The 27,530-nt window shown below is 36.6% G+C and overlaps 18 protein-coding genes across 18 annotated transcripts; 7 read left to right on the forward strand and 11 right to left on the reverse strand.

Annotated features, from left to right (window-relative positions):
- Positions 1-160: 160 nt before the first annotated feature.
- On the reverse strand, positions 161-1,975 carry C9374_005135 (uncharacterized protein; the record flags this gene model as incomplete). Its single annotated transcript, XM_044694852.1, has 1 exon — positions 161-1,975. One exon carries the CDS (start codon positions 1,973-1,975, stop codon positions 161-163), a length of 1,815 nt encoding a protein of 604 aa, XP_044548234.1.
- A 262-nt stretch (positions 1,976-2,237) lies between these two features.
- On the reverse strand, positions 2,238-4,715 carry C9374_005136 (uncharacterized protein; the record flags this gene model as incomplete). The annotated part of the gene is made up of 1 exon (XM_044694853.1): positions 2,238-4,715. The coding sequence occupies one exon, from the start codon at positions 4,713-4,715 to the stop codon at positions 2,238-2,240; it is 2,478 nt and encodes an 825-aa protein (XP_044548235.1).
- Positions 4,716-5,296: 581 nt separating this feature from the next.
- On the forward strand, positions 5,297-6,696 carry C9374_005137 (uncharacterized protein; the record flags this gene model as incomplete). Its single annotated transcript, XM_044694854.1, has 3 exons — positions 5,297-5,913; positions 5,967-6,039; positions 6,094-6,696. 3 exons carry the CDS (start codon positions 5,297-5,299, stop codon positions 6,694-6,696), a joined length of 1,293 nt encoding a protein of 430 aa, XP_044548236.1.
- A 110-nt stretch (positions 6,697-6,806) lies between these two features.
- C9374_005138 (uncharacterized protein) lies at positions 6,807-7,157 on the reverse strand (the record flags this gene model as incomplete). Its single annotated transcript, XM_044694855.1, has 1 exon — positions 6,807-7,157. One exon carries the CDS (start codon positions 7,155-7,157, stop codon positions 6,807-6,809), a length of 351 nt encoding a protein of 116 aa, XP_044548237.1.
- Positions 7,158-8,094: 937 nt separating this feature from the next.
- Positions 8,095-9,453, reverse strand: C9374_005139 (uncharacterized protein; the record flags this gene model as incomplete). The annotated part of the gene is made up of 1 exon (XM_044694856.1): positions 8,095-9,453. One exon carries the CDS (start codon positions 9,451-9,453, stop codon positions 8,095-8,097), a length of 1,359 nt encoding a protein of 452 aa, XP_044548238.1.
- A 347-nt stretch (positions 9,454-9,800) lies between these two features.
- Positions 9,801-10,961, forward strand: C9374_005140 (uncharacterized protein; the record flags this gene model as incomplete). The annotated part of the gene is made up of 1 exon (XM_044694858.1): positions 9,801-10,961. The coding sequence occupies one exon, from the start codon at positions 9,801-9,803 to the stop codon at positions 10,959-10,961; it is 1,161 nt and encodes a 386-aa protein (XP_044548239.1).
- A 529-nt stretch (positions 10,962-11,490) lies between these two features.
- C9374_005141 (uncharacterized protein) lies at positions 11,491-12,297 on the reverse strand (the record flags this gene model as incomplete). The annotated part of the gene is made up of 1 exon (XM_044694859.1): positions 11,491-12,297. The coding sequence occupies one exon, from the start codon at positions 12,295-12,297 to the stop codon at positions 11,491-11,493; it is 807 nt and encodes a 268-aa protein (XP_044548240.1).
- Positions 12,298-12,421: 124 nt separating this feature from the next.
- C9374_005142 (uncharacterized protein) lies at positions 12,422-13,192 on the forward strand (the record flags this gene model as incomplete). Its single annotated transcript, XM_044694860.1, has 2 exons — positions 12,422-12,794; positions 12,936-13,192. 2 exons carry the CDS (start codon positions 12,422-12,424, stop codon positions 13,190-13,192), a joined length of 630 nt encoding a protein of 209 aa, XP_044548241.1.
- A 98-nt stretch (positions 13,193-13,290) lies between these two features.
- Positions 13,291-13,704, reverse strand: C9374_005143 (uncharacterized protein; the record flags this gene model as incomplete). The annotated part of the gene is made up of 1 exon (XM_044694861.1): positions 13,291-13,704. One exon carries the CDS (start codon positions 13,702-13,704, stop codon positions 13,291-13,293), a length of 414 nt encoding a protein of 137 aa, XP_044548242.1.
- A 60-nt stretch (positions 13,705-13,764) lies between these two features.
- C9374_005144 (uncharacterized protein) lies at positions 13,765-14,820 on the forward strand (the record flags this gene model as incomplete). Its single annotated transcript, XM_044694862.1, has 4 exons — positions 13,765-14,013; positions 14,074-14,119; positions 14,174-14,372; positions 14,436-14,820. 4 exons carry the CDS (start codon positions 13,765-13,767, stop codon positions 14,818-14,820), a joined length of 879 nt encoding a protein of 292 aa, XP_044548243.1.
- Positions 14,821-15,042: 222 nt separating this feature from the next.
- C9374_005145 (uncharacterized protein) lies at positions 15,043-16,011 on the reverse strand (the record flags this gene model as incomplete). Its single annotated transcript, XM_044694863.1, has 1 exon — positions 15,043-16,011. One exon carries the CDS (start codon positions 16,009-16,011, stop codon positions 15,043-15,045), a length of 969 nt encoding a protein of 322 aa, XP_044548244.1.
- Positions 16,012-16,185: 174 nt separating this feature from the next.
- On the reverse strand, positions 16,186-17,969 carry C9374_005146 (uncharacterized protein; the record flags this gene model as incomplete). Its single annotated transcript, XM_044694864.1, has 3 exons — positions 16,186-17,314; positions 17,381-17,483; positions 17,540-17,969. 3 exons carry the CDS (start codon positions 17,967-17,969, stop codon positions 16,186-16,188), a joined length of 1,662 nt encoding a protein of 553 aa, XP_044548245.1.
- Positions 17,970-18,152: 183 nt separating this feature from the next.
- On the reverse strand, positions 18,153-19,106 carry C9374_005147 (uncharacterized protein; the record flags this gene model as incomplete). Its single annotated transcript, XM_044694865.1, has 1 exon — positions 18,153-19,106. The coding sequence occupies one exon, from the start codon at positions 19,104-19,106 to the stop codon at positions 18,153-18,155; it is 954 nt and encodes a 317-aa protein (XP_044548246.1).
- A 134-nt stretch (positions 19,107-19,240) lies between these two features.
- C9374_005148 (uncharacterized protein) lies at positions 19,241-20,908 on the forward strand (the record flags this gene model as incomplete). The annotated part of the gene is made up of 1 exon (XM_044694866.1): positions 19,241-20,908. The coding sequence occupies one exon, from the start codon at positions 19,241-19,243 to the stop codon at positions 20,906-20,908; it is 1,668 nt and encodes a 555-aa protein (XP_044548247.1).
- A 572-nt stretch (positions 20,909-21,480) lies between these two features.
- C9374_005149 (uncharacterized protein) lies at positions 21,481-22,249 on the reverse strand (the record flags this gene model as incomplete). The annotated part of the gene is made up of 3 exons (XM_044694867.1): positions 21,481-21,812; positions 21,866-22,091; positions 22,157-22,249. 3 exons carry the CDS (start codon positions 22,247-22,249, stop codon positions 21,481-21,483), a joined length of 651 nt encoding a protein of 216 aa, XP_044548248.1.
- Positions 22,250-22,311: 62 nt separating this feature from the next.
- C9374_005150 (uncharacterized protein) lies at positions 22,312-23,079 on the reverse strand (the record flags this gene model as incomplete). Its single annotated transcript, XM_044694869.1, has 2 exons — positions 22,312-22,589; positions 22,728-23,079. 2 exons carry the CDS (start codon positions 23,077-23,079, stop codon positions 22,312-22,314), a joined length of 630 nt encoding a protein of 209 aa, XP_044548249.1.
- A 381-nt stretch (positions 23,080-23,460) lies between these two features.
- C9374_005151 (uncharacterized protein) lies at positions 23,461-24,192 on the forward strand (the record flags this gene model as incomplete). Its single annotated transcript, XM_044694870.1, has 1 exon — positions 23,461-24,192. One exon carries the CDS (start codon positions 23,461-23,463, stop codon positions 24,190-24,192), a length of 732 nt encoding a protein of 243 aa, XP_044548250.1.
- A 676-nt stretch (positions 24,193-24,868) lies between these two features.
- Positions 24,869-27,410, forward strand: C9374_005152 (uncharacterized protein; the record flags this gene model as incomplete). The annotated part of the gene is made up of 4 exons (XM_044694871.1): positions 24,869-25,234; positions 25,292-25,778; positions 25,826-26,048; positions 26,096-27,410. The coding sequence occupies 4 exons, from the start codon at positions 24,869-24,871 to the stop codon at positions 27,408-27,410; spliced, it is 2,391 nt and encodes a 796-aa protein (XP_044548251.1).
- Positions 27,411-27,530: the final 120 nt, after the last annotated feature.

Here is a 27,530-nt window from a genome sequence, read left to right on the forward strand (position 1 = left end):
GGTCTCCGAAGTTGACTCATTGGTCGTCTCTGTTTCTAATTGATTGTTCACCAAAGCTTGAGTCGTTGTCTCCTCGTTGGCCATTGGAGGATTATCATCCTGTGTTTCGGTTTCAGTGAATTCCAAGATTTCACTTTTTTGCTCTTCACAACCATGAAGGTCAGAACTGCAATCTGAGCAAGCAACGGTTTCCTCTCCAGAATGATTTCGGGTGTTGTGGCAGGATGGTAGAATGGGGTGAAATTGGTGTTTCGGATAATGTATTATTCTCTGCTTTCTCACATTCTGTGTTGTGTGTTGAATTATCCAAGACAATATTCAGACATGTTTCACAAGTTGTCCTTGTTGAGGTTTCTTCTTGTTCCTTTCCCTGAAGATCAGTGGATGAACCATCTAAAGGAGATCCATCCTCCATTTCTTTGTCTGATTTCTCTGATTTAACTTCTTGATGACTTTCCATCGAAACTTCACCATATGACTCTGTTTGTTGAGAAGAGCTTGTAGATAATGATGGAGTTGAATTATTAAGATCTGTGGTCTGTGAAGTATTATGATCATTTTCGTTGAATGAGCTGTCTTGAGTATCTTTTTGAGTGATTGCCAATTGAGAAGCAGATGTATTTGTTTGTTGAATCTCTTCAGTAGATTTCTCGGTATTTGCTTCATCTGAAACAAGGATATTACTTTGTACATTACTTTCTTGCTTCAATGAACTCTCTGTAGGAGTTTGTGGATCGACACTTGATGATGTTTCTGATTGATGACATGTACTTGTTGGTTGTATCTCACCAGCAGGTTTTTTCATGGTACTTGTTTCATCTGAAACAGAAGTCTTGCATTCTTGCTTATTGGTCTCTGAATGTGTAGTATCATTATTTGCAAGATCTTGATTGTCTGTGCTGGCTGGATCCTTATCTGTAGCTTGTGAGGTGGATGAATGATCGGAGGTTGTAGAACCAGGGACATCCATAGTTGTGGTAGGGTCGAGATTTTCGCAAATGTCACTTGTCATTTCAACTGGATGGTCACTGAAATTGCATTGTTGAATGAGTAACAATGTTACTATTCCAATGAATAGAATGGGTGCAAAAACAAAAGGAACTTGTTTTGGACTCAACAATACAAGTTCTTTTGTACCTGGTTCCGAACACGAATGCCACAGCAATTGAGCAAGAGTCTGGTTATTCATTTTACCATCCCTATTCTCTGTTGACTGAATTCCCCACGATTCAATCACTTGATTGTAGTAAGCACCAATAATCTCCTTCCCAATGTCACGATTGGTTTCATTATGACGTACTTTGAGAACATGTGTGAACACAATATGGCTCGCACAAAGCTTGATTGCATTTGAAATACATGTGAAATTTCCATCACAAGCAAGGTAGGTTTCTATTGGGAAATTGCCCATACCCTCTTGAACGTTGACAGCTTCAGCAGAAGCAATATTCCACAATTGACTTGTTGACATGGATTTGAACAATTGAGAGAAATTGCCTTGGATCCATTGTTTTTGATGTGAATCATTAGTATCAATAATCCCATGGCATGTCTTCAAACTGGATGATATTTGAGTAAACGATGCGGGGTAGTGAAGCTTGGTCTTGTTTGGAGAAATCTTCTCAAAGTCTTCAATGACTTGATTGTAGAGATGATTTCTTGCCAATCTGAAACAACATTCAGCTTCAGAGTTGTGTGTAGAAGAGTTGAGAGAGGAACGAAGTGGATAAAAATAGAGATTGGATTCGAGACATCTCTTTAGGAAGGCATGTCTTTGATCATCGTTCATGATAGCAGTAGTGTTGGATTGGGTTGTTAATCCCACCGCTGATCTGTTTTCTGGGATGGAAGAGTTTGGAGGTGCTACTGAAGAAGAAGATGGTGATGCCTTCACCACATGGATGATCACCAACACCCAATAAAATACACAAAGAATGAGAGCCCAGCAACTAGCACGTGTGAAACAACTGGACATTTTGGTCGTGGTTTTGTGGTTTTTTAGCGTGATGGTCTCTCACAAATTTCTTGCCCGGAAATCTCAAATTTTTGAACAGGAATTTGTGATTCGTGAGGAACCTCTTTTGGGATTTTCACTCCATTTCTAGTTGATGGAGACGAATTGATTTAAAAACTTTGAACATCAAGTCAATTTGAAAAAACAATGGAACACAAGAAGGAGAATAAATACATTGGAAACATGTTGTCATGGAGTCTCAAGTGTTGGTTGGACAACCTTTTCATTGCTTCTTAATATTGTCTCCTGTTGATATGTTTTGATACAACAAGGTCAATGAGGGTAGAACTTTCTGAAGAGTTTCGTCATCCACAGCAATCTTGATCATCTCTCGATCAAAGCACATGATACAACAATCTCGAAAGGCTTGTGGATCCAATGTGGAGCTTTGCCTTTTTACCTTTCTTGAGGAACCAGTAGCATTGGCTTTCGAAGGGGAATTGACAGCAGTCGAACAATGGGAGTCCTTTGAAATCGAATAATTCTTTAGGGTTTGATATTTGTTCTTGAGGTCCTTTAAATCCTCCTGTAGCTTCTCTAATTGTTTTTCGAGATCCTCCTTTTGTTTTTGCATATGTGTGAGAATTGCTTGCTTTTCATCTTGGAGCTCTTCAATCGTCTTTTCCAGTGATTCTGATCTCGAAATGAATTCCTGTTTGGCCTTTTCTAACTTGTTTTCCAATTGCTTGATATGTTCGTTGAGCTGTATTTTTTCATGGTAAAAGGTTTCTTCTTTTGTTTGGTGACAGTCTTTAAGTGTTTGCATTTGTTGTTGTAACTCGTCAATGTTCTTCGTTTTTTCATTTTCCAGTTCATCAAGATTAATCTTTAACTTTTCACAACGCTGCTTTACAGACTCCAACTCCAAGGAAGTATCGTTCACTCTTTTGGTGAGTTCCTCAATTTGTCGATCTTTTACTTCAATTTGTTGTCCCTTCTCGTGACATTCACTCTCAATCTGTTGCTGAAGAATGATATTCTGTTCTATTTCTTTTTTTGTTTTTTCTAACTCCATTTCAAACTCTAACTTTCTCGCTTTTAGTTGAACCATCTCACTATGGAAGTTCTCCATCTGTTTTGTGAGTGTGTCATACTTCTCCTCTGCTTCCTTGTTTTTGAAAGCAAGATTTTCATTCTCTGTTTTAATCTGTTGAACATTCTCACTTTCTTTCATGAAACGTTCATGAGTCTCTCTCAACATCTCAAGAGTTTGTGCAACTTTTTCTTTCAAATGGTCTCGCTCCTTGATCGTAATGTTCAACAGTGATGCTTGTTGTTCAAATTTGTTCTGCCAACAGACACACTGATTTCTCAACTCCTCCATCTCTTTTTCTGTAATGGATTTGGAATCCTTAAGCTTTTGTTCGGCCTCACAAAATTGTAATGCAAAATAAATTGTTCGTCCAAATAGGTCTGAAAACTTTTGGAACTCTTCACATTCGAGTGGTGTAGATGAGGTGGTATCGTCAGCCTGGGAATTCGCCTCATAAATCAAGAGCCATTGCTTTACAATTTTATCATCGAGCTTCTCTAAAGCATGTTTTTCTTCGGGTGATAATTGAAGTTGTTTTGCACACTCTTTTGCGACTCGTTCAGGAGTAATGTGATGAGAGTGTGGTTCAAAAGGTGGGACTGTTGACACAGAGGGTATGCTGGCTGCTGTATTTTCAGGAGGTTTGATTTGTTGTCCGTCGTCTTTGGAATGAGCGTCCTCGCTACTTGTTTCAATCACAAGTTGAGAACTTTGGACTTCTTTTTCTTCAATTCCATCGTTCGCTTGTACTGACTTCTCCATTGTCTTGGAAAAGGGAAGATAGGTTCTTATTGAAAAGCACACAATTCCAACAAGACAAATTGTGATGATCATGATTGAGGCATGTTGTTGGCTCATCATTGGGATTTGGTTTGCTTCAAGGTTTGGGGTGAATTTGTTGTTACTCGTATTGTGATGTACTTTTTCCTCACAGGAAGACCAGAGCATTGAAACGAGAGTTTGATCCATTCCTGAGAACCTTGAATTGATGACTTGGTGGTAATACGTGTTGATGACTTGTTCACCATTGTGGTAATCATTGGGTTGAGTTTTGAGATTGTGTGTGAAAATGATATGACTGGCACATAACTTCATCATGATCGACACACATGTGAAATTTCCTTCACAGACGTCATGGATTTGGGTTGGAAACGTTCCCATTCCTTTTTGATCCTTGAGCGTGTCAATCGAAGAGAGATGCCAAGAAGCTTGTTTCGAGAGGAATAATTGAGAGAAGTTTCTTTGAAGCGAGTATTTTTGTTTAGGATCATCGATATCAACAATCCCTTGACAAACTCTCAATGTGGAAATAATCTGCGCAGGAACGGAAGGATAGTAAAACTTGGTGTGGTTGGCGATTGAAATACTTTCAAATTCTTCAATCACTTCCTTGTAGAGATGATTTCTTGCTAATCTCAAACAACATTCATCGTTCGATGAAGCTACCGATGTCCTAAAAGGATAAAAACGCTGTCTAGATTCCACACAATTCTTTAAAAAATCAACTCTTTGTTCGTCATTCATGACAACTGTTGTGTCAATCACGGTACTGTTTGCTGTGGATGAGAGCATTGTTGCGAATGACGCAGCTCTCACAGCCGTTGCAGCCTCCAGCCAAAAGAGGACACATAGAATGAGAACGCTGCAAGCATAAGCGAGGAGAGACATTTTTTTTTGTGTGATCACGTCAAGATTGTGATTTTTTGGAATTCTATTATTGTGCAGCCCTCTTTAGGAATTTACAGTTTCAGCAGTTCAGAACATTATTGCCACCTTAATGGCAACAACAGTCCAAGGAAGAAATTTTAAGGGATGAGTTAAAGCTCACCTGTAACACACTCATGCACGAATGACAGGTGTTTGCGGAATCCTATCACTCACCGCAATCCCTATTACACGCTGTTACAACAGAGTCTTGTATCTGCGATGTTCTCCAAATGTTCCATGGTAATTTTGATTTTCAGAAAATAAAAAAGCAAGTGATGAAACGAGTCCTCTGTGGGCTTTGGACCCACTCAACTGTTGAATGAATTGTGTTTTGTAAAACGAGATTTGATGATGATGGAACGAACTGCTGCATAGGGTGCTTTGAACTTGGCGACTGCCAACACCCAAGTCGTGAGATGATGATACGGGTAACGGTTTTTTCGCTTGAAAAAATATTCTTTTCTGCTTGAAGGCTCGCATCTGCAATTTGGTGCTTGATCATCATCAAACCTAAAAATTGTTATTAAATTTTATAACAAAAGATGGGAGCACATAAAAGCAAACATTCAAAGAAAGATGGAGATGACGATATCAAACAGGTAGAGGATAAAAACAACAAAAACGGAAATTCTAACAGCACTACATCAAAAACAACAACGGAAGAGGATGTCTTTACAATTCCGTTACCTTCATTGGATGAAATGAAGAAAGTTGTTGAACAGAAATTGTTGACAAATGAGATTTACAGCGCCAAATTGAAATCAAACCGAGCATTGCTGGAGAAGTTCAGAGATGCTTTATGTGTCAAGGAAGAATTAATCAAAACTTACTTGTCAACCGATTGGGCAGAAACCAAGAAGCTCACCATGGACATGATGGGACAAGTAAGTGACCAGTCAAGCGGCTCCGCATTAAAAAGCACAGTGAGCAACAATCTAGCCAGTTCAGACGTAGGAACAGTGGTCAACAGGGAAGAAGACGAAGATGACAATGAATTGGATGTATTGGATGAAGAAAATAATCCAGAGGTTGTCAACATGCAGAATGCCAAGATCAAAATCAAATTTATAGTTTCAGAAGTATCTCACACAAAAGGAAAAAGAGCAATCAGAAGATTACTCTCTCCTGTTGTATCTGCTTTTGATGATACATTCCCAGAGTAAGTTTTCTTCATCAAACATCAATTCGTTTATTAATCATAATATTCTAAAGACTGGGAATGTTTCACAGTGCTTTGCTGATTGGTCCTTGGAAATTAGAATATAACAACAGTGCTTTGGTGGTGGTAAGTATTTTTCTCGATTGTGAACTCAAACAAATTATTGATTGGAAATATCAGCCAAGAAAATGTGTCAGCACAGCATCTTTAATAACTGCCGACTTGGGGTCCATTGTACTTGATGATAGTCTTGATGTTTTGGTTTCTAAATTAGCTGACGTTATCATTCGATGGAATACAATCATGTTTTACAAAGATCATGGAGGAACGGGAAGATATGGTAATTGCCAGGACTTTGTTGACTCTGTTTTGAAGGCAATAGGTGTTAGCAAAGACAAGCTTTACCAAGGCCCTATGGCCGAATTCTTAAAGGACATGAGATCCAAGGGTAAATGTGATCTCGTTTTCAAGATGGATTCTGCTTTTAGAAAGAAATTTAACAGAACAGAGACAGAAATAGCCTTTAAAACTCATCTTGAGTTGGATACATTTGTGAGTGAATTAATGGAAATTGATGATGACTTTCAGAAAAATCATCCTCTGGAATATAATTTCTTGAAGAGCTTTGATAGATCTTTCTGGCTTAAGCATTTTAGGTTCCCAGAAGATCCAAACCACAAACCACTCCACAAAGAAGAAACAGACGACGAATCCATGACAGTACAGGTTCCTTGTTGTCCTTTCAAGGACCCTCGAGAAACATATTCGCTAATATTAAATTAATTGCAGCATCGTTTCTTAAAAACATCCATCTCCTTCAAACAAGCTTCTACCATCAAGCTTTCTCTCGAATTCAAAGAGTTGCGACTAAATCATAAAGTTCCTCGCTGTCCTTAAATCTGAAGAAGCCAAAGCACTGCATCTCTCAGAATTTTGAATAGGTACAAGAATATCGCTGGACTATCCAAAAACATGGCTCCAATATTATCACTTGGATTTGATTTCAAATAACTTGTCTGAATAGCAGCCCCTCCCTTTGACAAACCATATAATCCAATATCTTGATATTGAGATTTTACAAAATCAATAGCTCCCAACAAGTCAGCACATTCCAAACTTCCATAAGTGCTGTATGATTTGTCTGGAAGAATGGTACTGTGATATTCCTTTTCAGAATTTCCATGATTTCTATATTCAAAAGTTAAAAAATCATATTCGCCATTTGGAAATGCAGAAAGTAACATTTGGAGAGGAACCATCACTGTGAAATGATTTTGTCTCATTCTAAAGCCATGGACGAGAATGATAATCTTTTTTGTTGTTGTTTTTGATGATGGATTTTGTGGATTCACAATTCTATATAAACGACCATTGAGGTTCACCTTATATGGAATATCTGAAGTTTCTCTACTTTTGAAAGTGACGATTTGTAATTTCTATAGAGTCCTTTAATTGAATGGTCTTGTGAGTCAATTCTTGTAAAAATTCGCTATTTGCAATAGAGTTTTTCCAATTCACATAGGTCTGTACTCCGAAAATTGAATTCTCTCTCGATTTTAAATATCCTTCAATATAGAATTTATCGGAAAGTGAGAACATGGTACATGATATGACTTCAAAAGCGAGGATTCATTCTCTTAACAATAGACTTCAACAACAAGAATTTCATTTGGAGAATTTGAGAGAATCACACGACTTGATAGTCTCTGAAATTTCACATCTCCAACATGAAATCCTATTAGATGTGTATCGTAGGCGTAATATGATTTCAGTTGTTCCAATCTCTCTACTAAATCATTTCTATATTGTTGATAGATCCAATATGTTTTGTTGAAATGAAGTCTATTTACATTATTTGCCTCTACAATCGGAACACCAACGCTTTGATTATCTTAATGAATGAAAGATGTATGAAAATTTAATTGTTGTTCTTGTTGTAGATAATTAGAGAAGAGATTGGCATTGAAATTTAATGAACTAGGAGTTACAGATCCCTGAAATTGATGATGACTCTTCATCAATGATGATCCAATCTTTCCCATGAAAATGAAAGAAGTCTTGTTGCCGATTTACTGCTTCTCATTTTTGTTTTTGTTGTTGAGTAAAATTTTCGTTGTCATTTTCGCAGTTGGCATTGAATTATTAACAACTTTCTTTTAATGGAGAGAAGTTTTAAACAATTTATTGCGTAACGAATTTCTTTAAGTAGCTCTTAAAAGTATCTATATTGTTGACCATTACTTTTAAAGTATTATCCAATTCTTGAACCAAATCATCAAGCAGATTGTTTGAAGAACATATTGCTCTTATTTCTTCTGCCACTTCTTTTGCAACTGTCTCTAGATGTTGCAACGGACCACTAGTCAAAATCTCAAACGTCAATGATGCTCGTTTAGAAACATTACAAGAGCGCAAAGGATACCTAAGGCATGGATGAGCAATATAGTATTTATACTTTCCATTTCCAAGAAGAAAGTATTCAAAATCACAAGACGTAAAATCCTGTAGGCTGCATCTAAAATCCAGGACGATAAGTCTCCTGTTTGGAAGTAAGAAACCAAAATTTTGATAATTCATCAGCAAATCGGTCAAAAAGAACATTCTGCATAGAAGATCTATCATAGTCACCTGATCAATAAATTCTTTTGCGATTTGATCCAGCTGAATATTGTCAACATCTGTTGGAGCGTTGAGTTTTCTTTCTCTCTCCAGAGTGGCCACATGTTTTACCAAGTTCCCACAAACAGATTCGAGAACCTTGTGGTGTTCTGATGACGCATCCACAATTTTATCGAATTCGTAGAAGCTGCCATATTCATTAGCGTCTAAAGTTGCTATATAGAACTCTTTGCAGTCTCTCCCAATAAAATGCACTTCAGGCATAAATCTTAGCCTCTCCAAAATTTTGTACACCATTAATTCGCACAAGTCCACCTTGTCTCTTCCTGTAGAATCAGAAATTGTGTTACCTTGTGAATGAGTTTTAACGTAGTATTTTTGTTTTTTCTCTTTTCCAAAGTGACTATGGACTTCCAAGATACAACCCATTTGAACACCTGATTTTTTGGGATATGAATGGATCATTGCATTTCCTTGAAATAAATTTGTAAAATAATGTTTGGCGCGTTGTTCCAATCTTTCCAGTTCCAGATCGGGCAAACTGTCTACAATCTTGATCACCTTAAAAGTCAAAAACGCTTCGTCTTTGCTTGTCGCTACTTTTTGCGTTCTCTCTTTTAACCTTCTGAGCTGCAATTGTGTACTTGCTGAATCAAGAGGGCATAACTTCTGCTCGAATACATCCCACTTAATACTCCAAGAATCAACTACTTCAGTTCCAAAAACATCAACAAATGTTTTTTTAAACAGCCATATGGACATGTCTTCAGTTAGCTTTTGACCTGGAGTATTTTTTGAGCGCGTAAAAACATTTGATGTTGGTGTAGATCGAATGCTCGTATGAGAATAGTCGTCAGTTTGCTCATATTCCGAAGGCTGAGCTTCATTCAAAGCTTTTCTTTGTGGCGTGGAAGGGAACATTTTTTTATGTGCAGAAAGTGCATGGCGGCATCTGAACCGTGAAAATCTCAACAGTTCTGGGTTGATTGCTTAGACATGTTCAGTAGTGGAGTCGGCCTCAGTAATAATTGCTTCATTCCTCATATTTGTATGATGACAATTTCAAACTGAGATAAGAAAATGTAAGAAGATGCTAACGGTTTCTTTTTGTTTAGCCTTATTAAGACACAAAAGGTGAGTAAAGTCGATATATATCTCAGTTTAGAATGAGGAAGGAAACCTTCATAATTTCTCGGATACCTTATCGTCTGGATGGAGAAGGAAAAGGAATGTATTTTGATCATTTTACAATTCAACACGCTACCCATATGAAAACATGTTTGATAAAGCCTAACAAGGAGATGCAATTGTTTTTAATGAACAAAATTATGAGCCATAATAATAATAATCGGGATGATTTTAATAATTTATTCGACAAGAGAAAGCATCATTCTCCGGATAGCAGCAGAATTAATAGGAGCAACAAAGTGGTCATTCCTTCAATGATAATGGAAAATCATAGTAATGGAAAACAACGAAAAGTGAATCATCACTGTTCTGGTGATAAAATGCACCAAAACAAAGCATCAGGTTCATCTCATCGAGACTTTCGATCCATTTTGAAAGATGCACTACAAATATTTCAAAGTTATATGAACAAAATTGAAGTTACTTCTCGTTTACCATTTGAATGTGAAAAAAGAAGAAATGGTTTACCTGAAGTCGTATCTATTGATAATCCTGATATAACAATAGTATCTGAAAAGAACATTGGATTATTGATATTCACAGGACACACGAGAAATACCACAGACACATACACTGATCCTGAAATTTTATTAAGATTTCAATTCGAAAATCATTTATTGAAAAAAGCACTTTTAAGAGGCCAACCTGTTTTGTCTATTTGTTCAGCGTGTTGGAGATTGTGGAAACATTTGGGTGGTGTGGTTGATGGTATTTCAAATATCACTGATCAACAACATACCAACGGCATGGTAACTATTTCAAATGGACAAATAGTGAAAAATCAAAATTTTGAACATGAGCTACTGCTTGATATCGTACATTCAAGCGATATTTGTGAGCCCACTCAACTACCACTACCCTCTTCGAATGTTTCTATTTTGAAAAGTGCTTTGTTTAAGAAACAATCAGATCAACTAGCTATTATCAATGTAAACTCAATGCATTGGATGGCTCCAAAGTATGAACTTGAAAATGAAGAAAAATCAGACTACTTTAAATTAGTTGACGTGACAGCTGTCTCCCTTCCTGATTTCTCCATAGAGGCTTTTGAATTGCGTTATGGTAGTCCTGTGGTTGGTTGTCAGTGGCATCCGGAGGCATATGTTGCAAATAATAGGAGGGAAGAACAGGAAAATTTACTGAAATACATGTCCCTGGCAGGAGAGACTTTTTTGCTCAAACAAGCTTGTCTCCAGCAGTTGTTAGAGCACTCAAAACATCAACTTCACGTTTCTTTGTGATTGCTGTACTTTTAAGTTCGTCATTAATATATGGATATTTTAATGTTAGAAAGTAACACTTGTCTATGAGTTCTGTAATTGTTTTATTGTTTCCTGTTTGGTTGGTTGAAGATCACCAAACATAGCATTGTCTAAAATATTTGAACCTCTACGACATGAAAGAAATCAATATCTCATGCTCGTCCTTCAATTAATATTTGAGAAGACCAGAGCATTGAAACGAGAGTTTGATCCATTCCTGAGAACCTTGAATTGATGACTTGGTGGTAATACGTGTTGATGACTTGTTCACCATTGTGGTAATCATTGGGTTGAGTTTTGAGATTGTGTAAAACGAGATTTGATGGAACGAACTGCTGCATAGTTGGTGCTTTGAACTTGCCAACTGCCAACACCCAAGTTGTGAGATGATGATACGGGTAACATATTCGCTAATATTAAATTAATTGCAGTCACCGTTTCTTAAAAACATCCATCTCCTTCAAACAAGCTTCTACAATCAAACTTTCTCTCGAGTTCAAAGAGTTGACTAAATCATAAAGTTCCTCGCTGTCCTTAAATCCTTGTTCAAACTTTGCCAAACAATTTCCAATAAGCTTTGAGTTGACAGACAGAGACTGGAGAGCAATTTCTTTGTCGTCAGTTGTGCTATTGGATTAGATTGTGTAATTTTTGTTGACTCAAAATATCGCCTGTACAAATCATCGTTTGATGCCATTCCATAATATGTATGATATTTGGATTCGTGTTGTTGTGCGTTTTGCAAATTTCTCATCTCTAGCAAAATATCTGCGTAGTAATACATGAATACAGAGTGAAGAAATATTTGTCTTTCTTCCCTTGTTCTGAGTTGTGCGATTAATCGTTGAAACTCAATAGAATGCTCTGTAAAATAGGAAATATTATCTTCGAAAAATTGTAAAGTGTTAAATACAAATGGAGTGAAATTGGCATTTGGCAACACTTTCTTTCTTAATTTCTGCAAATATTGTTGCTTTTTTACAAGATACTCCATATTTGAGAGAGAATTTTTCCTTTCAGATACTCTTTCGTCTTCTTCCTGTTTTTTCATTCTTTTTTCTTGTTGTTTCAACAACATTGTAAGAAAATCCTTGGTGCTTGACTTCGGAGTGGTTGTTTTGCTCTTCTTTTCATCTTGTAATTGCTCCAAAAATTCCTCAATGAATGGTGCTTTAAAATTGTACTTTTGTGATTGGCTTTCTGCTGCCAATTTATTTCCTATTGATGAAGTACTATTATCACTTTTCGGAGATTTCCGATGTGCATGACTAGCGCTTTCGTTTGATGATGAACCTTTGCTTGATGATTTCTTCATTTTTTTTGTAATAGCAAAATGGATGGGGAGAACGTCATCAATAGGAAATAATTTGGCAACTGTGTGTCCTTTTGTAAAGATCTATTTTAGTTTACGAGTTCTTGAATTCCCAACCCTAGAAAAAATGTCTTCGTCATCATCATCAACTCCCGAAGAAAAGGTAACCCTCAATATTCGATTGTTGGACGGAACACCACTGCAAGTTATCTTCAAAGCAGAGGCTAAATTATCAGTCGTTCAACGTTATGTTCAAGTCAAAGCAGTTGAACTCGAAAAACATAAATTACCTTTTGGATCCGCATATATTGAAGACAATGGAATTGAATTTGAAACCTTGATGCCAAAGAAACGATTTCACTTTGAAGAGTTTCCGAATATTACTTTGAAAGAGGCTGGTTTATTTCCTAAAGCTGCTCTCGTTGTGGTACGAGTAAATAAAGATCCTAATGATTTGAAGAGAGGAAAAGGAACGATTGCTGATGCTCAAAAAGGAGATGGTAAGTGTGGCTGATGATCAATGTTGATGATTAAATATTATTTCATGTGGCGATCAAACAATTTAAATTTATTGCGTATTTATTGAATTATTAATCTCGGATCACAATCAATATAATAATTATTAAAATATGTTGTGAAAGTAATCCATCATGCACATCATGTTCGGGGTGACAATCATGAAAAGAAACAAGCCTTCGCTGAGAAGCAACGCTTGGAGGAACAAGAGCAAAAGAAAAAGGAAGTTGAAGAGAAGAAAAGGGAATTAGAAAAAATTAGAGCTCAAATTAAAGAAGATAAAGATACGAGACAAACTGTTGATTGGGTGGGAAATGCATTAAAAAAGGATAAAAAGGATACCACAAAGAGTGCAAATATACCGCCAAGTGATGATCAGTAATACTATCACGTTCGTCGATTTTAAATCGTGAATTCTCAAATTATTTGTAAATATGCCAATGATGATCAAAATCCAAGTGAAATTTTCAACTAGCTCCGTTACTTTTCCAATGCTTCTTTTGCTTTCAAATATTCCTCAAACATTTGTTTTCGTTGCTGTTTGGTGTAGGTTTGCTCAAAACTTGTTGGCCATCTTTCAACATCGACATACTTTTCGTCCATAGGAGGAATAAATAATCCAGTTTTTTCATCATGCTTTAAAATACTTAATAAAAACAATCCTTCACGACGTTTCCTCTGTATAATCCTATCATCATAATGCCGAGCAATATATCTATTTTCAAAGAATTCGATAGTCATTCCTACTAAAAAAAGATAAAACCCTCCTACAACAAAATAAAACCAAGGAGTGGTTGTAGGAGGTCTTAATTTAATTTTTCCATCTCGTGATTGCCCCGTACTCAATAAATAGAGTCGATCGTATAATTTGGAGAGGAAAGGCTGTTCCGACATTTTTTTAATAATTATTATTTAACCATTTTATTTCATGAAACAAATTTTCAAATCCAAAAAATGGCTCAACTGGAACACACAGATCGTTGTGTGTGTATTAATTGTGGACACATTCAACAGCACACTCCGATCTATTCAAAACAAGGACAAAAGGATATACGATTAAATCATTGTGAGAAGTGTAATGGTTTGATAGATAAATTGGTGGAATATGAAATGACAACGATTGTATTTGATTTACTGTTGCTGAAAACAAAGGCTTTTATTCACGTATTATTTAATTATTTGGATAGATCTAAAATTGTGAATGTACGTGTATTCTAGCGTTAAAAAATTGTGAATGTTAGAAAATTAATTTTCGGAATTTAGTATAATTTATTACGATTAAGTCTATTTTCTGTTTTGGTCCGAACATGTTAGTATTATTTTATATGTGGTTGATATACAATTATTTTCATTGACTAAAAAGATTTAAAATTTTTGATGATTACCAAGAATGAAATTACTGATCTGTGTGATGGATTTTATGTCTCTGAATCCAATAACCAATTGATATTTCTTGAGAATGCGTCACTTTTTTACTTATTTTTCTTTTTCATGGCTCTTGAAGTGATCTTGTCTGTGATATTCCTTCTCTTGGCATCATTTGTATTGACTCCACGCGGAATGTATGTTGAAAACGTTGTTTATCATTAATTTGAAATTATGTAAAAATCATTCGTCACTACTAGTAAGCAAAAGGTTCACGTATTAATTATGGGAACACTATTAAGTTCGTTTACAGAGCTCTGGAGATTACCTCTGATTATTTGGAAGAATGAGATTGAACCTCTTTCGCCTTACATTACCTTCTCAATAACTATTTATAGTTTTATTACCATCATGACTGTGTGTAGAGTGGTTTTATTTGAAGTTGGAGATTTCAACAAGGAAAATCCTTCTCCAAGACTCAAGTGGATATACTCGTTCGTTGTTACATTGATAAGCTTTTTATTCAAAATTGTATTGTGTGCCTTAGTTATGGAGTTGCTCATGCAAGAAAGGAGATGTATTTCTCAATATCATGATTGGTCATTACTAATGGAGCTTGTCAAGCATATTTCATTTTACAAATAACTTTAAAGTCATGTTCCACGGTTTATCTTGACGTTGAATTTAGGTTGAATGGATTGTAGCTTTAGAGTCTACTGAAAGCACTCCTATGTTTGAAACTGTGTCTCCACGTTGGTCACAACCAAAGCCAGGACACTCTAGTTCAAATGATGCTACTTTGTTTGAATCAATAAATATTTATTGGGCAACGATTCATTTCTCCATGCTCAACAGTTGTTTGAACTTCTACTTGAAATATTTACATTCAGCCTTCTCAATGGTTCCTTCTCCATACCCAGGTAAGTTACGAGCTGCGGGAAGTTGAGAAAGTCTCACTGCTCTATCAATAGAATCCTTAATCCATGGTGCCTCCTTATCAAAATCAGTCAAATCAGTAAATTGATTCAAATCTTCAAATTGATTTGAATTTCTCAAATAATTTCCCCACAAAAACTCCACAAACTCTTTTTCACTTTTACCATAACCACCTGCTCTTCGATCAAAATAACTCAATGATCGAAATGGATCGTTTTTCAAATACAAAATCGATGTGGGAAGAGAATCTGGAAAATCCTTCAAAGGTCTTCCTCTTTCATCATTGGTATAGGTCAAATTATTTCGTACCATGGTACTCCAAAATGTATTTCGATCCATTCTTGAATAATCTTTCTGAATGGTTGCATACACATAACGATCTGCCAGGTCTGCATACGAATGAGGTAAATCCTTACTCTTCAATAAGGTAATGGCATACAACAAGTGATGATGATCCGTAATATATAATGAAATATTCGAATGAGTATGTTGATTATTATTGTAATATCCCAAAACCACTGGTACTGGATTCTTTTCTAAATGATCATAAAAATCACTTGTGGAATCCTTTTCCAAAATATTCAACAAGTGATCACGTTTACAAGCAGCAGCTACATAACCGACTGGAAGTTGTGTTGGAAAAGCATCAATGACTTTCATGAGACAAGTATCACCTTCTCGGAGTGAGCCAGGTTCTTCTAAACAATATTTGAGAGATTTACTGCTTCGTTTGCTTGATGTGAATTTGATATTATTTGAATATGAAGTGGGAGCTTGATAAATTCTAGTCTTCACCTCCTCGAGTGTTGTTGCAGTCATTGGGATAGCCACAACAACAACGAGTGGTATCATCATGATTAAGAGAACCATCATCAACCATCGGACTTGTGATGTGAACATTTTTTTTGTGGTGTGCGTGAATGTGCAAACTCAAAGCTCCGGATTATCATAATGGTTCACACAATATGGTTGCGGAGTTCAGTGTTACTGAAATTTCACTTGTGGTTGTATGTAACAATCATGATTCCTTGGAACCAATTGGTTGAATTGAACTAAAAAGTTGTGAAGTTCAGACTAATGAGACAAAGTGCGAATGGAAATGTCAGTAAATGCTCCTCCTTGTTCCGTGCTTTGTAAGATCTTACTCGTATTTGGAAAGAGTTTGAACATGGATGGTCTTAGATTACAATGGAAAACAATGAGGGATGAACTCTCCCATTGTCGTGTACGGCCTGTCCGCGAGCAAATAGATCCACCGAAAATATAGACCTTATTTCTTTTACGATCATAATTCATGGAGAAGTAGTTTCGTCCAACAAACGCTTCGTCAAATTCATTCTCATTGAGTTCGTATGGGTTGTTGTTAGTGAGGGTTGTTGAAGAATTGTTTTGATGAACTCCTCGAAACATATTGTTCATGCCTTCCAAACATGCTTCTTCCGACAAGCTTTTCGAGAACTTGGTATTTACAAGATATTCAACTTGTGAATCATAACTGGAAAGTGACTCGTTAACTTCCCATCTCAGCTCATCAATATCAAAAATGAATATTTCATGAGGAAAATCGTCTGCATGATCACGTGTGTGACATGTACCTCCATAGTAGAGCAATTTGGAATCACTCAACTGAGCGGCACAATGAGAACGAATTTTGTCTGTTTTGATCCATGGTGTTCTGTTGAGTATTTTCAAATGATTGGGTGGAACTTTTCGATCCTTTAGTAATGGGCAAGGGTCTCTAGAGGGTCGGACATGTGTTTCAAGAATCATCCATGTTTTTGATTTGAAATAGTAGAACAGTAAATCATTGCTTAAAGGTGCATTTTCACCACTTCTCATCTTTCCACCAATTACGATCATAACATCATGTTTTTTGAAATATACAGCTTGGTGATATGCAACTGGAAATGTCACTTGGTCATATCCAATCATATTTTCATGTTTCATATTTGTGAAATGCATAGTATTATCTCCTATTCGACTCATTCTGTAAAAAGAGTTTGTGAAAATTAAATTGCCTCCATGTCCACCATAGGAATAATATTCGTCTTTACCTCTCTTGATAATGGTGTGACCTTCAAGGAAAGGAAATATATTTGATCCAGATCGATTGATGGGTTCATATTGTTTCCATTCCAATGTTTTCATGTTCAACGAAAAGACTTCATTGGTCAAATTTCGACCTTGTTTTAAACCACCATGCCTAGAGTCATGACGAGCCAAGTAGGTATCAACAATTTTGTCGTTATGCATGGATCCATTTACTTACATGAAAACTTCGAGTAATTCCTCATCAAAATAAACTCCAGGAAATATTCTGCCACCAATGGGTGCATTTCCAGAGGTTGAAATTTCTTCTACAGCAACAGAATCTAAAAGTAAAATTTAAAAGTAAGAAACGATGCGAGTCTGCTCAAAAAAGACCTACCAATTCCTTCGTATAAATGATCAATATCGGATAATGAAATTCTAAATAAACAATCATCTTTGATCGATCGATAATAATGATGCCATGCATGAGCACCTATAAATATATACAAATAATCATCATGAGTAAATTGAAAAGTGTGTGATCTGTTCCAAAGTCCTTCGGAAGATGGATCGCTAAAATCCAATGTTTTGGATTTCTCTCGATTGATGGTTGGTCCTTCTAACAAAATTTGTTTCACCTGATCGACATAAAAATCGGCGTGTGGTTTCAATGATGAACCATCCCGACGCGATTTATGAGTACTGGGGTAGAAAATTGGTTGATAAAGTTCATTCGTTTCAGGAATGATGATCGTTTGGCTTGTATTATCGTTGCTGTTATCCACAAAATTACTGAAGGGTGATAAACGATGGGGTTGATGATTCATGTTTCGGCTCTGATGAACACCCATGACCGAAATTCGACGATGATTATTTTTTGTTTTTTTTAAGTTCCAATCTTTCGGGATGTTTTCGACAAACGAATGTACATTCGATGATGAAGTCACTCATCTTTCTTCTTCATTTCAATCATTCTAACATATTAGTGTATGAGAAGATGAATTCTTTATCTACAAATCAAAGAATGAATCAATTTCCTCTAGAACTCCTAATTGTTGAGGCGCTGCCAAGTTCAAAACACTTTCATCTTGATTCTTAGTAATAAACTCTTCAAAAGATATAGGATCCACTCCAATGCCTTCCATTGATTGACGATATCGTTCATATTCCCTTCGTCTTGATTCCTCCTTCTCTTTTTCTCTCGCTTGCTCTAACTTTTTCCTTCTTTCTTCTTCATGAATTTCTTGATGTTTATGTGCTTTATGAATAATTTCTTTGGCCTTCTCTACAGCTTTCATTTCCTTAGACACATTTTCAAGAATTTGTTGAGACACCAATTTCATTTCGTGTTCTTCTTCTTCCTTCTCGTTGACCCTTGTTAACTTTCGAGTGTCAACTTCAGCAAAGTACTTGTTTGCTTTTTCGAGATAGGCTTTCAATTTTTCGTCTTGTTCAGTCTCTGATTCTTCTTGGTCAATATTCGTTGGAGATTGATGTCGTTTCTTTTTCTTTTGGGATGAGGAGGACTTCTTCTTCGACTTCTTGGTCGTACTTGTTTTCTTCTTTTTCTTCTTTTCCGTGTATTCTTCATCTTCAGAGGATTTGGTTGAACGATCTCCTTCTGTTTCATCACTGTCTTCCGAGGTGTGTTCTGAATATTTTCGTTTGGAGGTTGAGGTTCTTTGTTTTCTCTTGGATACACGAGGCTTCTTCTCATAGGATCGTTCATTCGTTGAGATTTGATCGTCATCTGCCATGGTGGATGTAGTCATTGCTGATGATGTTTTTAATTCAACATCATCATAGTTTGATGGATTCTGTTCTTCTGCTTCATCTCCCGAAATGCTAATGTCATCGAGTTGTTTCAAGTGAAGAGAAGAGGCTTTATGGTCCTCATGATCGAGAGCTAGTTCAGAAGAAATTCTTCTTCCAATGGTGGTTTGTTTCCGTGAGTAGGTTCTCATGATGATGATACAGTCAATGTGTGAAAGTGAGGCGCTGTATTGAGTGAATAAATAAACAGAGAGCGTTAACGTTCTTTTTTTTGAATTTTGAAAAAGGCGGCTAAAAAGAGTTGCCCAAATCGCAGAACGAAAAAATGCTTTTGAGAGCAAGTTCAAAAGCAAACGCGTTTCGTTCGTCATCATCCCGTCGGGGAGGCTTCTTCGGGAATTTGGATCATAACAAGAATTGGCTATTGATGATCATTAAACTTTTATCTTTTCTTCTCGTGTTCTCTAACGCTATCATGAATGGAGAACCAACAAAACCTCTCCATTTACGAAAATTCAATCCCGAAGCTTTCTTTCATTTCATTCAGCTCACGGATATACATACGGAGGATTTTAGTTCTTATCGTGTTGGAGGAAAACAATATTGGGAAGCAAAGGAACGATTTGATGATTTGAAAGAGTTATTTGGAACTATACTTCCGCAACGTGTAAAACCTAAATTTGTCATTATTACTGGAGACTTGACTCACGCCGTTCCTATTTCATTTGATCGGGAGAAACAAGATTGGATCACTCGTACCATGAATATTTATGTTCCAGGTCAGTCACAAGAGCAGTGGGAAATGTATCAAGAGTGTATGCAATTAGGAAAAAAGGTGTTACTAGAACATTTTCCACTCGAAAATCAGAATGAAAGTATTCAGCTGAGATATCCTTTTGAAAAGGAAATACACAAGGAAGATAGAATATTTGATTTGCCAGGAAATCATGATAGCTTTGGAACTCAAAATAAGGCAGATCCACAAAGTCGATTGTTTTTGAACTATTCTCAAAGTGGAAAATTTTTCTCATACCCAAAACGTCAGAGAAATCCAAAATTTTCAACAATTGCATGTTCTGAAAAAGATGTGACGTCTTTCTTTTCGTTCGATTTTAAGTCATCATTTGGAACCTATAGATTTGCTCTACTAGATAGCACTCCAAGTATTGGAAGTTATAGACCTATTAATTTTTTTTCTAACATTCCACATTGTCAAATCGAGAAATTGGAAAATATTCTTGGAAGAGCAGGTGATCAAGTTAATCAAACATTAGTATTTGGACATTACCCATCTTCCATGATAACTATTACAGAGGCCGATGGGAATGTTTCACAGAAAACAATGTCTGAATTTTTTAAAGCTACGAACGCTCATTCTTATTTCAGTGGTCATTTGCACAAAGTGTTTCATGACATGAGAAAGTTCATCCCAACAAGTGGTCATTTAGAAATTCAGTCTCCTGATTTCAAGAAAGAGAGAAGTTTCAAAATTATAGCGATTGACAATGACAAGGTATCATTTGAAGATTTTACACTACCATATTTGAAAAATCGGCCAGGTGTGTTAATAACGCATCCAAAAGATTGTAAATATTACTCTAAAAAGGAGCCTCATACTGAAACTGGGCCGTTCATTCGAATGTTGATTGTCACACCCACAAATTTTGACGAAATAGAGCTTTTTGTGAAAGTAGATGGAGCTGCTTTAAACCAATCATTGAAGGTGACTCCACAAACAGTCGAGTACCGAATTCCCTTCGAATTTTCGAAAATAGCCAATTCTACACAGCACCTCATTAGCGTTGTGTATAAGAATGAAGTCATTCTTGAGCACCATTTTTCCTTCAACGATTCAATTTGTCATATTGAAACATCAAAATGGAGTTTAGAGAGAATATATTCATACATATCATGGTTAGTGCTTAGCATGAATTGGAGGAGTTTATTTCGCTCAGTCACCACTTGGCATGCTGGTGTGCTGTTGCTATCGTAATAGTTGCCAGACGCTACGGCTTCCTAAATATTGCCTCTACTTTGGATTTGTTATATCTAATTGCACATCCAATTTCCATGAGATATGGAATTTGGTTTATTGGCGAATTGACTACGGGAAGCAGATTTGGAGGCCTAATTAATTTGACCTATTTCTATTTCAATCCATCTCCTTTGAATGATGCAGAGGAAAAGCACAACTTATTTTCATATCCTATAACTATTGTGGATGATTCTACCGTGTTCTTCACTCTCGTTGGACCAACATTTGTTTTTTCATATTTAACAACTTTACTTGGTTTCATAGTCCTAGATCGGCTAAACTCACTAGAGAAAAAGTCGTCAACAAGATACTCAAAAACGAGGATAATAATCACATTGTTGGTTCTCATTGCTAACTTTGTCTCTTTTTTATTTAACTTTTATAGAAAGTATGCCAGGTCTTATGGAAAACTAACTCTTATAACTTCCCCGAATAATATTATTTTGCCACTTTATGGCTGTATCAAGCTGGCACTCACAAGACAAGAAGAAGAAGAAACAAAAACTAAAAAAGAGTAAGGCAATAATAATTTATAAAACTAAATCAAGAATCATCATGACAATGAAGCCCAAAAAGAAGCCAGTGAGCCCTATTCTACTCGTCAACTTGTAGAAACGAGGTCTCTTTTTCCGAATTGGCTCCACAATAGAGATGGGTTCCAATGACAGAGAGGATCCTTTGCCCTCTTCCAACTTGGATGGAACCAAATCTGATTTTGGCTCGCAACCATGGCCATGTTTTGTAATTGTTTCAGGAATCAACTCATTCACAACGACAAAGACCATACAAGCTGCTGCAAACGACAAGGCATATGGCAAAATACTCTCGCTAAAGTATACTAAACCTGAGCCAATTAAACCACCTAAACCATTGTGAATACACTCTTCTATTCAAACATCGACCAAAATTACTTACCAATAATCTCAACTAAGGCACTAGCACTTCCAATGAGGAATGCTTTAACAAATCCAGCACCATCTCGAACCAAAGGAAGTGACACTGACAACCCTTCTGGTATGTTTTGAATACCTACACCTATACTCAAGCTTACTGCACTGGAAATTGAAATACCTGTTTTACCCAATCCAATAGATCCAAAAGCCACTCCTACAACTACACCCTCAGGTAAATTGTGAATTGTCTATTGAAATTATTTCACACAGTTATTACAAAAAAGATGATTCATGAAATGCAATGAATCCTTACCATTGACATCATCAACAAGGATGATCTTCTAAATTTGATCAGGAATTCACTCATCCTACGTTTCCAATCTTTCTTTTGTGGTTCCAAATTCATAGTTGGAGATGGATCCTCTTGTTTTTGTTGCGATGATGGTTGTGCCTGCTCCATGCTGTTTGTTACGGTAGTTCCACACAGGACTGATCAGTCTTATCCTCTTCTTTGGATGGACGAATAATGTTCTCACAAGAATCGGATGCTTGGAGTAAACTCGTTGAAGAAGGTGTTGCCTCATGATGGGACAGCATGGGTTGAATGGTACTCAATTCATTCTCTTTTAATTTCTGCAACTCTCGGTCGTACTGTATTTTCTTCTTTTCTACATAATCATTGATGTAATCAAGAGCAACATCAAAAACAAGAAAGAAGATGATTCCAATTGCGAATCCTCCAAATACTATGTGTTTTTGATGGAATTTGGTTTCATTGAAAGGAATTAATTTGTTTGAAATATACAATCCCGATAGAACATTCATATGAAAAACCGAATCATCAAGAAATTTAGGAACACCATTCTCAATCTGTGAGTACTCACCTGGCAAAACTGAAACATATTCGGGATATTGTTTCTCGGATAACTCGATGGCAGGAACCAATAATGAGAAGAAGCTAGCAGCAAGCATGATACCACCTCCTAACCCAAAGCTCAAGGCTAGGAAATCATCATAGAATCGATTCGTGGATTTAGCACAGCAAATCATGAAGAAGCAAGCTGCAGCTCCGAGTGTTGTAAATAACCAATTGATGGTTGTGAAGATAACTCCGAGGCCAATGGGATGTATTTGCAACAAGACATCATAGGGAGATGTTGAATTTGTTGAATTGTTGATATCGTTGAGTGCTGTGGATATCGAGTAATGTTGGTGCGAAATGGAACGAAAAGGCATGATTCTTTTTTGTGGTTGTTGGAAAAGCTCACACGTGCAACGGACACTTTGCGTTTCGAGAACAACAGTTGCCATATCCAAGCAAAAACACGTGTAGATCAATTTTGTGGTGGGATGCATCCTTGGGTGGACTCCATTGGTGTTGATGCATCTGTTGTTGTTCCATGAAAACAATTATTCTCACTAGATACAAATGCCATTCCAGTTGTTTCCAAAGTAGTAACACTGCGAGTTTTGAAAAGAAAAAATCATGCTTGCTTCGAGTGCACTCTATTCTTGCTTGTTCCAAAATTATGGAATTACGCACAGCAAAACATCATCAATATTAGTTCCCCAGCTCTTGGAAGCTCATTGTTTGAAATTTCAGCCAGCAAGAATGTTATGGATGTGTCCTATTTATTGGACAATTCCAAGCAATGGGTTTTAAATGCAGACGCAACAAGCCGAACTTCTCCAACAATAACAACAACATCGGAAGGTTTCGTACAGGAGCCTCATCAAAAACATGAAGAAACAAAAACCACTACTACTCTCCTATTGGAATTATATTTGGTTTGCAATGTTCGGAAAGTGGTCTTCGATTTCAATCGTCAAGCCTTGCCGTCAGAACTTGAAATTTCATATTCATCCAATGAAAAGAAAATCAATTTTAGGAAATTAGCAAAATTACGAAATACGGAATTGAAAAGATCCAAACCTTTTGTTATTTATTTCACAAAACCTGTACAGCTCAAATACATGAAATTTAAAATTGTTATTCATGGCCATTCATCGGACAGAAATAATGAGTCGGCCCCAACAACAAGCTGCAAACTGAATTCTATCAAGTTGTTTGGCACTCCTGTGCTTTCCACCGACAACTTATTTGATCTTTATCACAAGAATCAAGATCAACTCAAAGCACTTGCAGAGATGATTGGTCTTACAACGACTACAAAAGAGGCATCAGAGTACGAAAAGGAAAATTCTGACAACTCTCAACAATCTGCAAGTACAAAAGACCCATCTGATAGCGAGGAGGGGATTACTATTGAAATTCTACCAGATGATGACAAAAACGCATCACCCAAAGTCAACATTTCTGATCCTAGAAATCGAGCATCAAAACTGTAGGTGAGACAAATTCACAACCATTCAACCATTGGAGTAACATGAAGTTGACTTTATTTCACATCAGGATTGACATTCCAAATGTAGGGAGAACCATACAAGGGAATATTCGATGCTGGACTGCTTGCCTACCCTTCACACACATGGCTGTGCTAGGGATTGTTCAACACGGATTTGTGTGGTCTTTAATCACTCATGGAAACGTATTCTTGCTCGTCACTCTCCATGAGATGTTGTTGAACATAGTAGTTCATCGAACATCGATTTATTCAATGAGTTGAGTAAGAACGAAGCATTTCTTCAAAAAGCCATTGGAAAAGATTCCAAATAGTTCCTTCAATGGCCTAATAGAACTTTGTACATTAATGAAAAGAAACCATGATTTCATTCGCTTACAAATTGAACAATTGCATGGTTGTAGCGGGTTGAACGACGAAGACTGTGTGACATGAACCGCTTTTCGTAAGATTTGCACTTCAAAATACATCACACTTTGTGATTGCCGGTTCCCATGCCTTGTCTGTAATAATCAGACATTGTATCTCTCCCAAGAACAGGAAAACCGAACCATCTCCAAAGTTTGCGCCTTTACATTTTATACAAAATGAAGATCCCGAGAAACATGGCAATTATTAATTGAAGAAGAACGACCACTTTCAAAAAAACAGAGGAATAAGAGATGACAAAAAATCAAATACGACCTTCCTTGTATTTAGAAGAAAATCAAACTCTTCTGAAGCCATCCAAAGCTCCTTCTCATGAGGTTGTACTCTCCATCAAATTTTGCCTCATTACACTTTTGTCCAGTTTGGTCGTGTTGACAGTGTTTGTTTTGACAGTTGCATGGCTGTCTGGATTTGTTCCTACTCTCCTTGAACTTTCTTCCAGTGCAAGAGAAAAACAATTTCAATTAATAGTTGATTATTCTAACAAGATATTAGAGGAGGTAGCAATTGGAAATCAAGAATTGAAGCAGCAGTTTTTTACCGATGATTACAACTTTTCATTTTCATCTATCATGAAGAAAACATATGCCACCTACAAGGTACGTATAATTATTGACAAGTGGAAACAATAATCAACAATTATATTGAATGTATAGGCATCTCAGAAATATCTACCAGGGGTCACTGTTTCGGCCTTTGTTGGAGATCCTTTCAATAATGCTCAAAGTACAATTTCTTTTGGAGATGTTTTGGCTCAGATCAATAATTCTAATGCACTGGGATCTGTAATCTATTTTTGTGGTAATTATACACTTTATGACCAATGTAATAGAAGCTCCGTACCAGACAAGATTGTCAGCGCGTTTGACAACTCGTTTTTAATCAAACAGTGTGAATCAAATCCTAACCATCAATTCTACACTTCAAGTTATGTGTCTCAAAATGTTCAATTTACTTTTATTACCATAGTGAATTGTGCTGTCATTCCAAGTCTTTCTTTGACACCTGGTCATAATTTTCATTATTTTATTGGGAATGATTTGACCATAGATACCATTTCCAAGTTTTTATTGAAGAGTGTCCAATCCATATATGGTTCAAGATCTTTCATTATCGAGACTCAAACATCTTATGTCATTGCAGGTTAGTAATATTGTGAAATCTTCATGGAGTCACGATCATGTTTTCAGTGGATAATGACTCGAGTCAATTGACAGAATGGAAAGCAGATGGCTCCTTTGATAGGAAGACATCTGAAAACATTGCTGATCCAACCATCGTTTCCTTATCTAAAATAGTTCTAGCCACTCACAAGTCGTGGAATCAAATACCATGTAACACCTATTTCAGTATGTCAGACACGACACAATACATTTCAATTTACAGGTTGTGTACCAGTACTCGAATCGATTGGTAAGTAGTGTAGCAAATAGCAACCCTCTGACTGTTTGTGTGTGAAGGATCATTGTTTTATCAGAACCAAAATGGAACACCATTCGTTCGACAATCATTTCCATCATTTGTTCTCTAATTGGAAGTATTTGTGTCATCCTGTTAGGAATTATTCTAGGTGTGATTGTTTCATTACGTCTTGTAAAACCATTTAATCATCTGATTCAACTCTTTGAGAGCGTTGCCCACATGGATTTGGAGTCGATTTCTCTCTATGGAACTATATTCTTAGAAGTCAAAATACTACAAAGACAATTCTTGTCCATGGTTGAAAAAATCAAACTCTACAAATCTTTCATTCCACGACACTTGCTCGCAGAATTGGAATCTACTTCTTCTGAGGAGAATTCTCAACAGAATAAGGACACAACTTCCATGTTAGATTCTAGCACTCATCCTTCTTCCTCGAATGCTGCTCACAGTACTCGTACTGGAGTTGGTGTTAGAAGATATAGTAATGACCATCCAAACAAATTTGCTCTTCATTTAGAAATCAAATCTTCAAGTTTTGTTCAGGTTCATTTGGGAGGTATTGGTCAGTTGTTGAATCAGTCAATTCCACCCGATGAGATTGTCAAATTGTTGTCAGATGTCTATCATCAGTTGCATGCCGTTTCGAGACATCACGGAGGTGTCGTGAGTTCAAACTTTGACAATGAATGTGTCACAATTTCATTCAATGCCTCCACTTCTCAAGCCAATCATCCTCTGAAAGCATTGACGACTAGTTCCGTTCTGAGACAAAAATTAGCACAAGTCAAGTCAACCAAATGGAATACTCTTGTGTTCCACGAGTTATTGAACCATGTTGAATTTAGGTTTGGAGTCCATTCCCAACAGTCGTACTGTGGAAATATTGGAACGAACGAAATCAAGAATTATTCCATCATTAGTAGTGCACAGAGAAATCTTGAGCAATTGATTCGTGTTGCCCATCGATTGTGTGTCGATATTGTATTCTCTGAGGCCTTGTTGAAAGAGGCACTGCATGGTTATCAAGCTCGATACATCGACACTGTTTCAAAATATGATGATTTCACACTCTCAACCCTTTACGAGACAGATCATTCACGAGCACCCTTTGATCCCCATAAGGGTATGAAGGTTTATGAATTGGGTTTGAGCAATAAGGTGAATGAGGATGAATGGATGTATGAATTACAAGAAAAGACCAAGAAGAGTCAATGGCGAGATTACAACGATGCATGTGCTCTCCTTTTTGAATACAAGTACGGGGATGCTGCCTCTCAATTTAAAGCCTTCTCGAATGAATATCCACTCGATACACCTTCAAAATACTTGTATCAGCAATGCATTAGATAAGACTCAATTTCAAGTCATGAACATGGATTTGTAGGTCATATTATGTTTAGGCATGTGAACAAGACCATCAATGGAATACAGTAGTAGTAGTACAGCAACAGTCGAACGCAATGAACATTA

The sequence above is a fragment of the Naegleria lovaniensis genome (genome assembly GCF_003324165.1).
Source record: "Naegleria lovaniensis strain ATCC 30569 chromosome Unknown tig023, whole genome shotgun sequence".
Classification (NCBI taxonomy): domain Eukaryota; phylum Heterolobosea; class Eutetramitea; order Acrasida; family Naegleriidae; genus Naegleria; species Naegleria lovaniensis.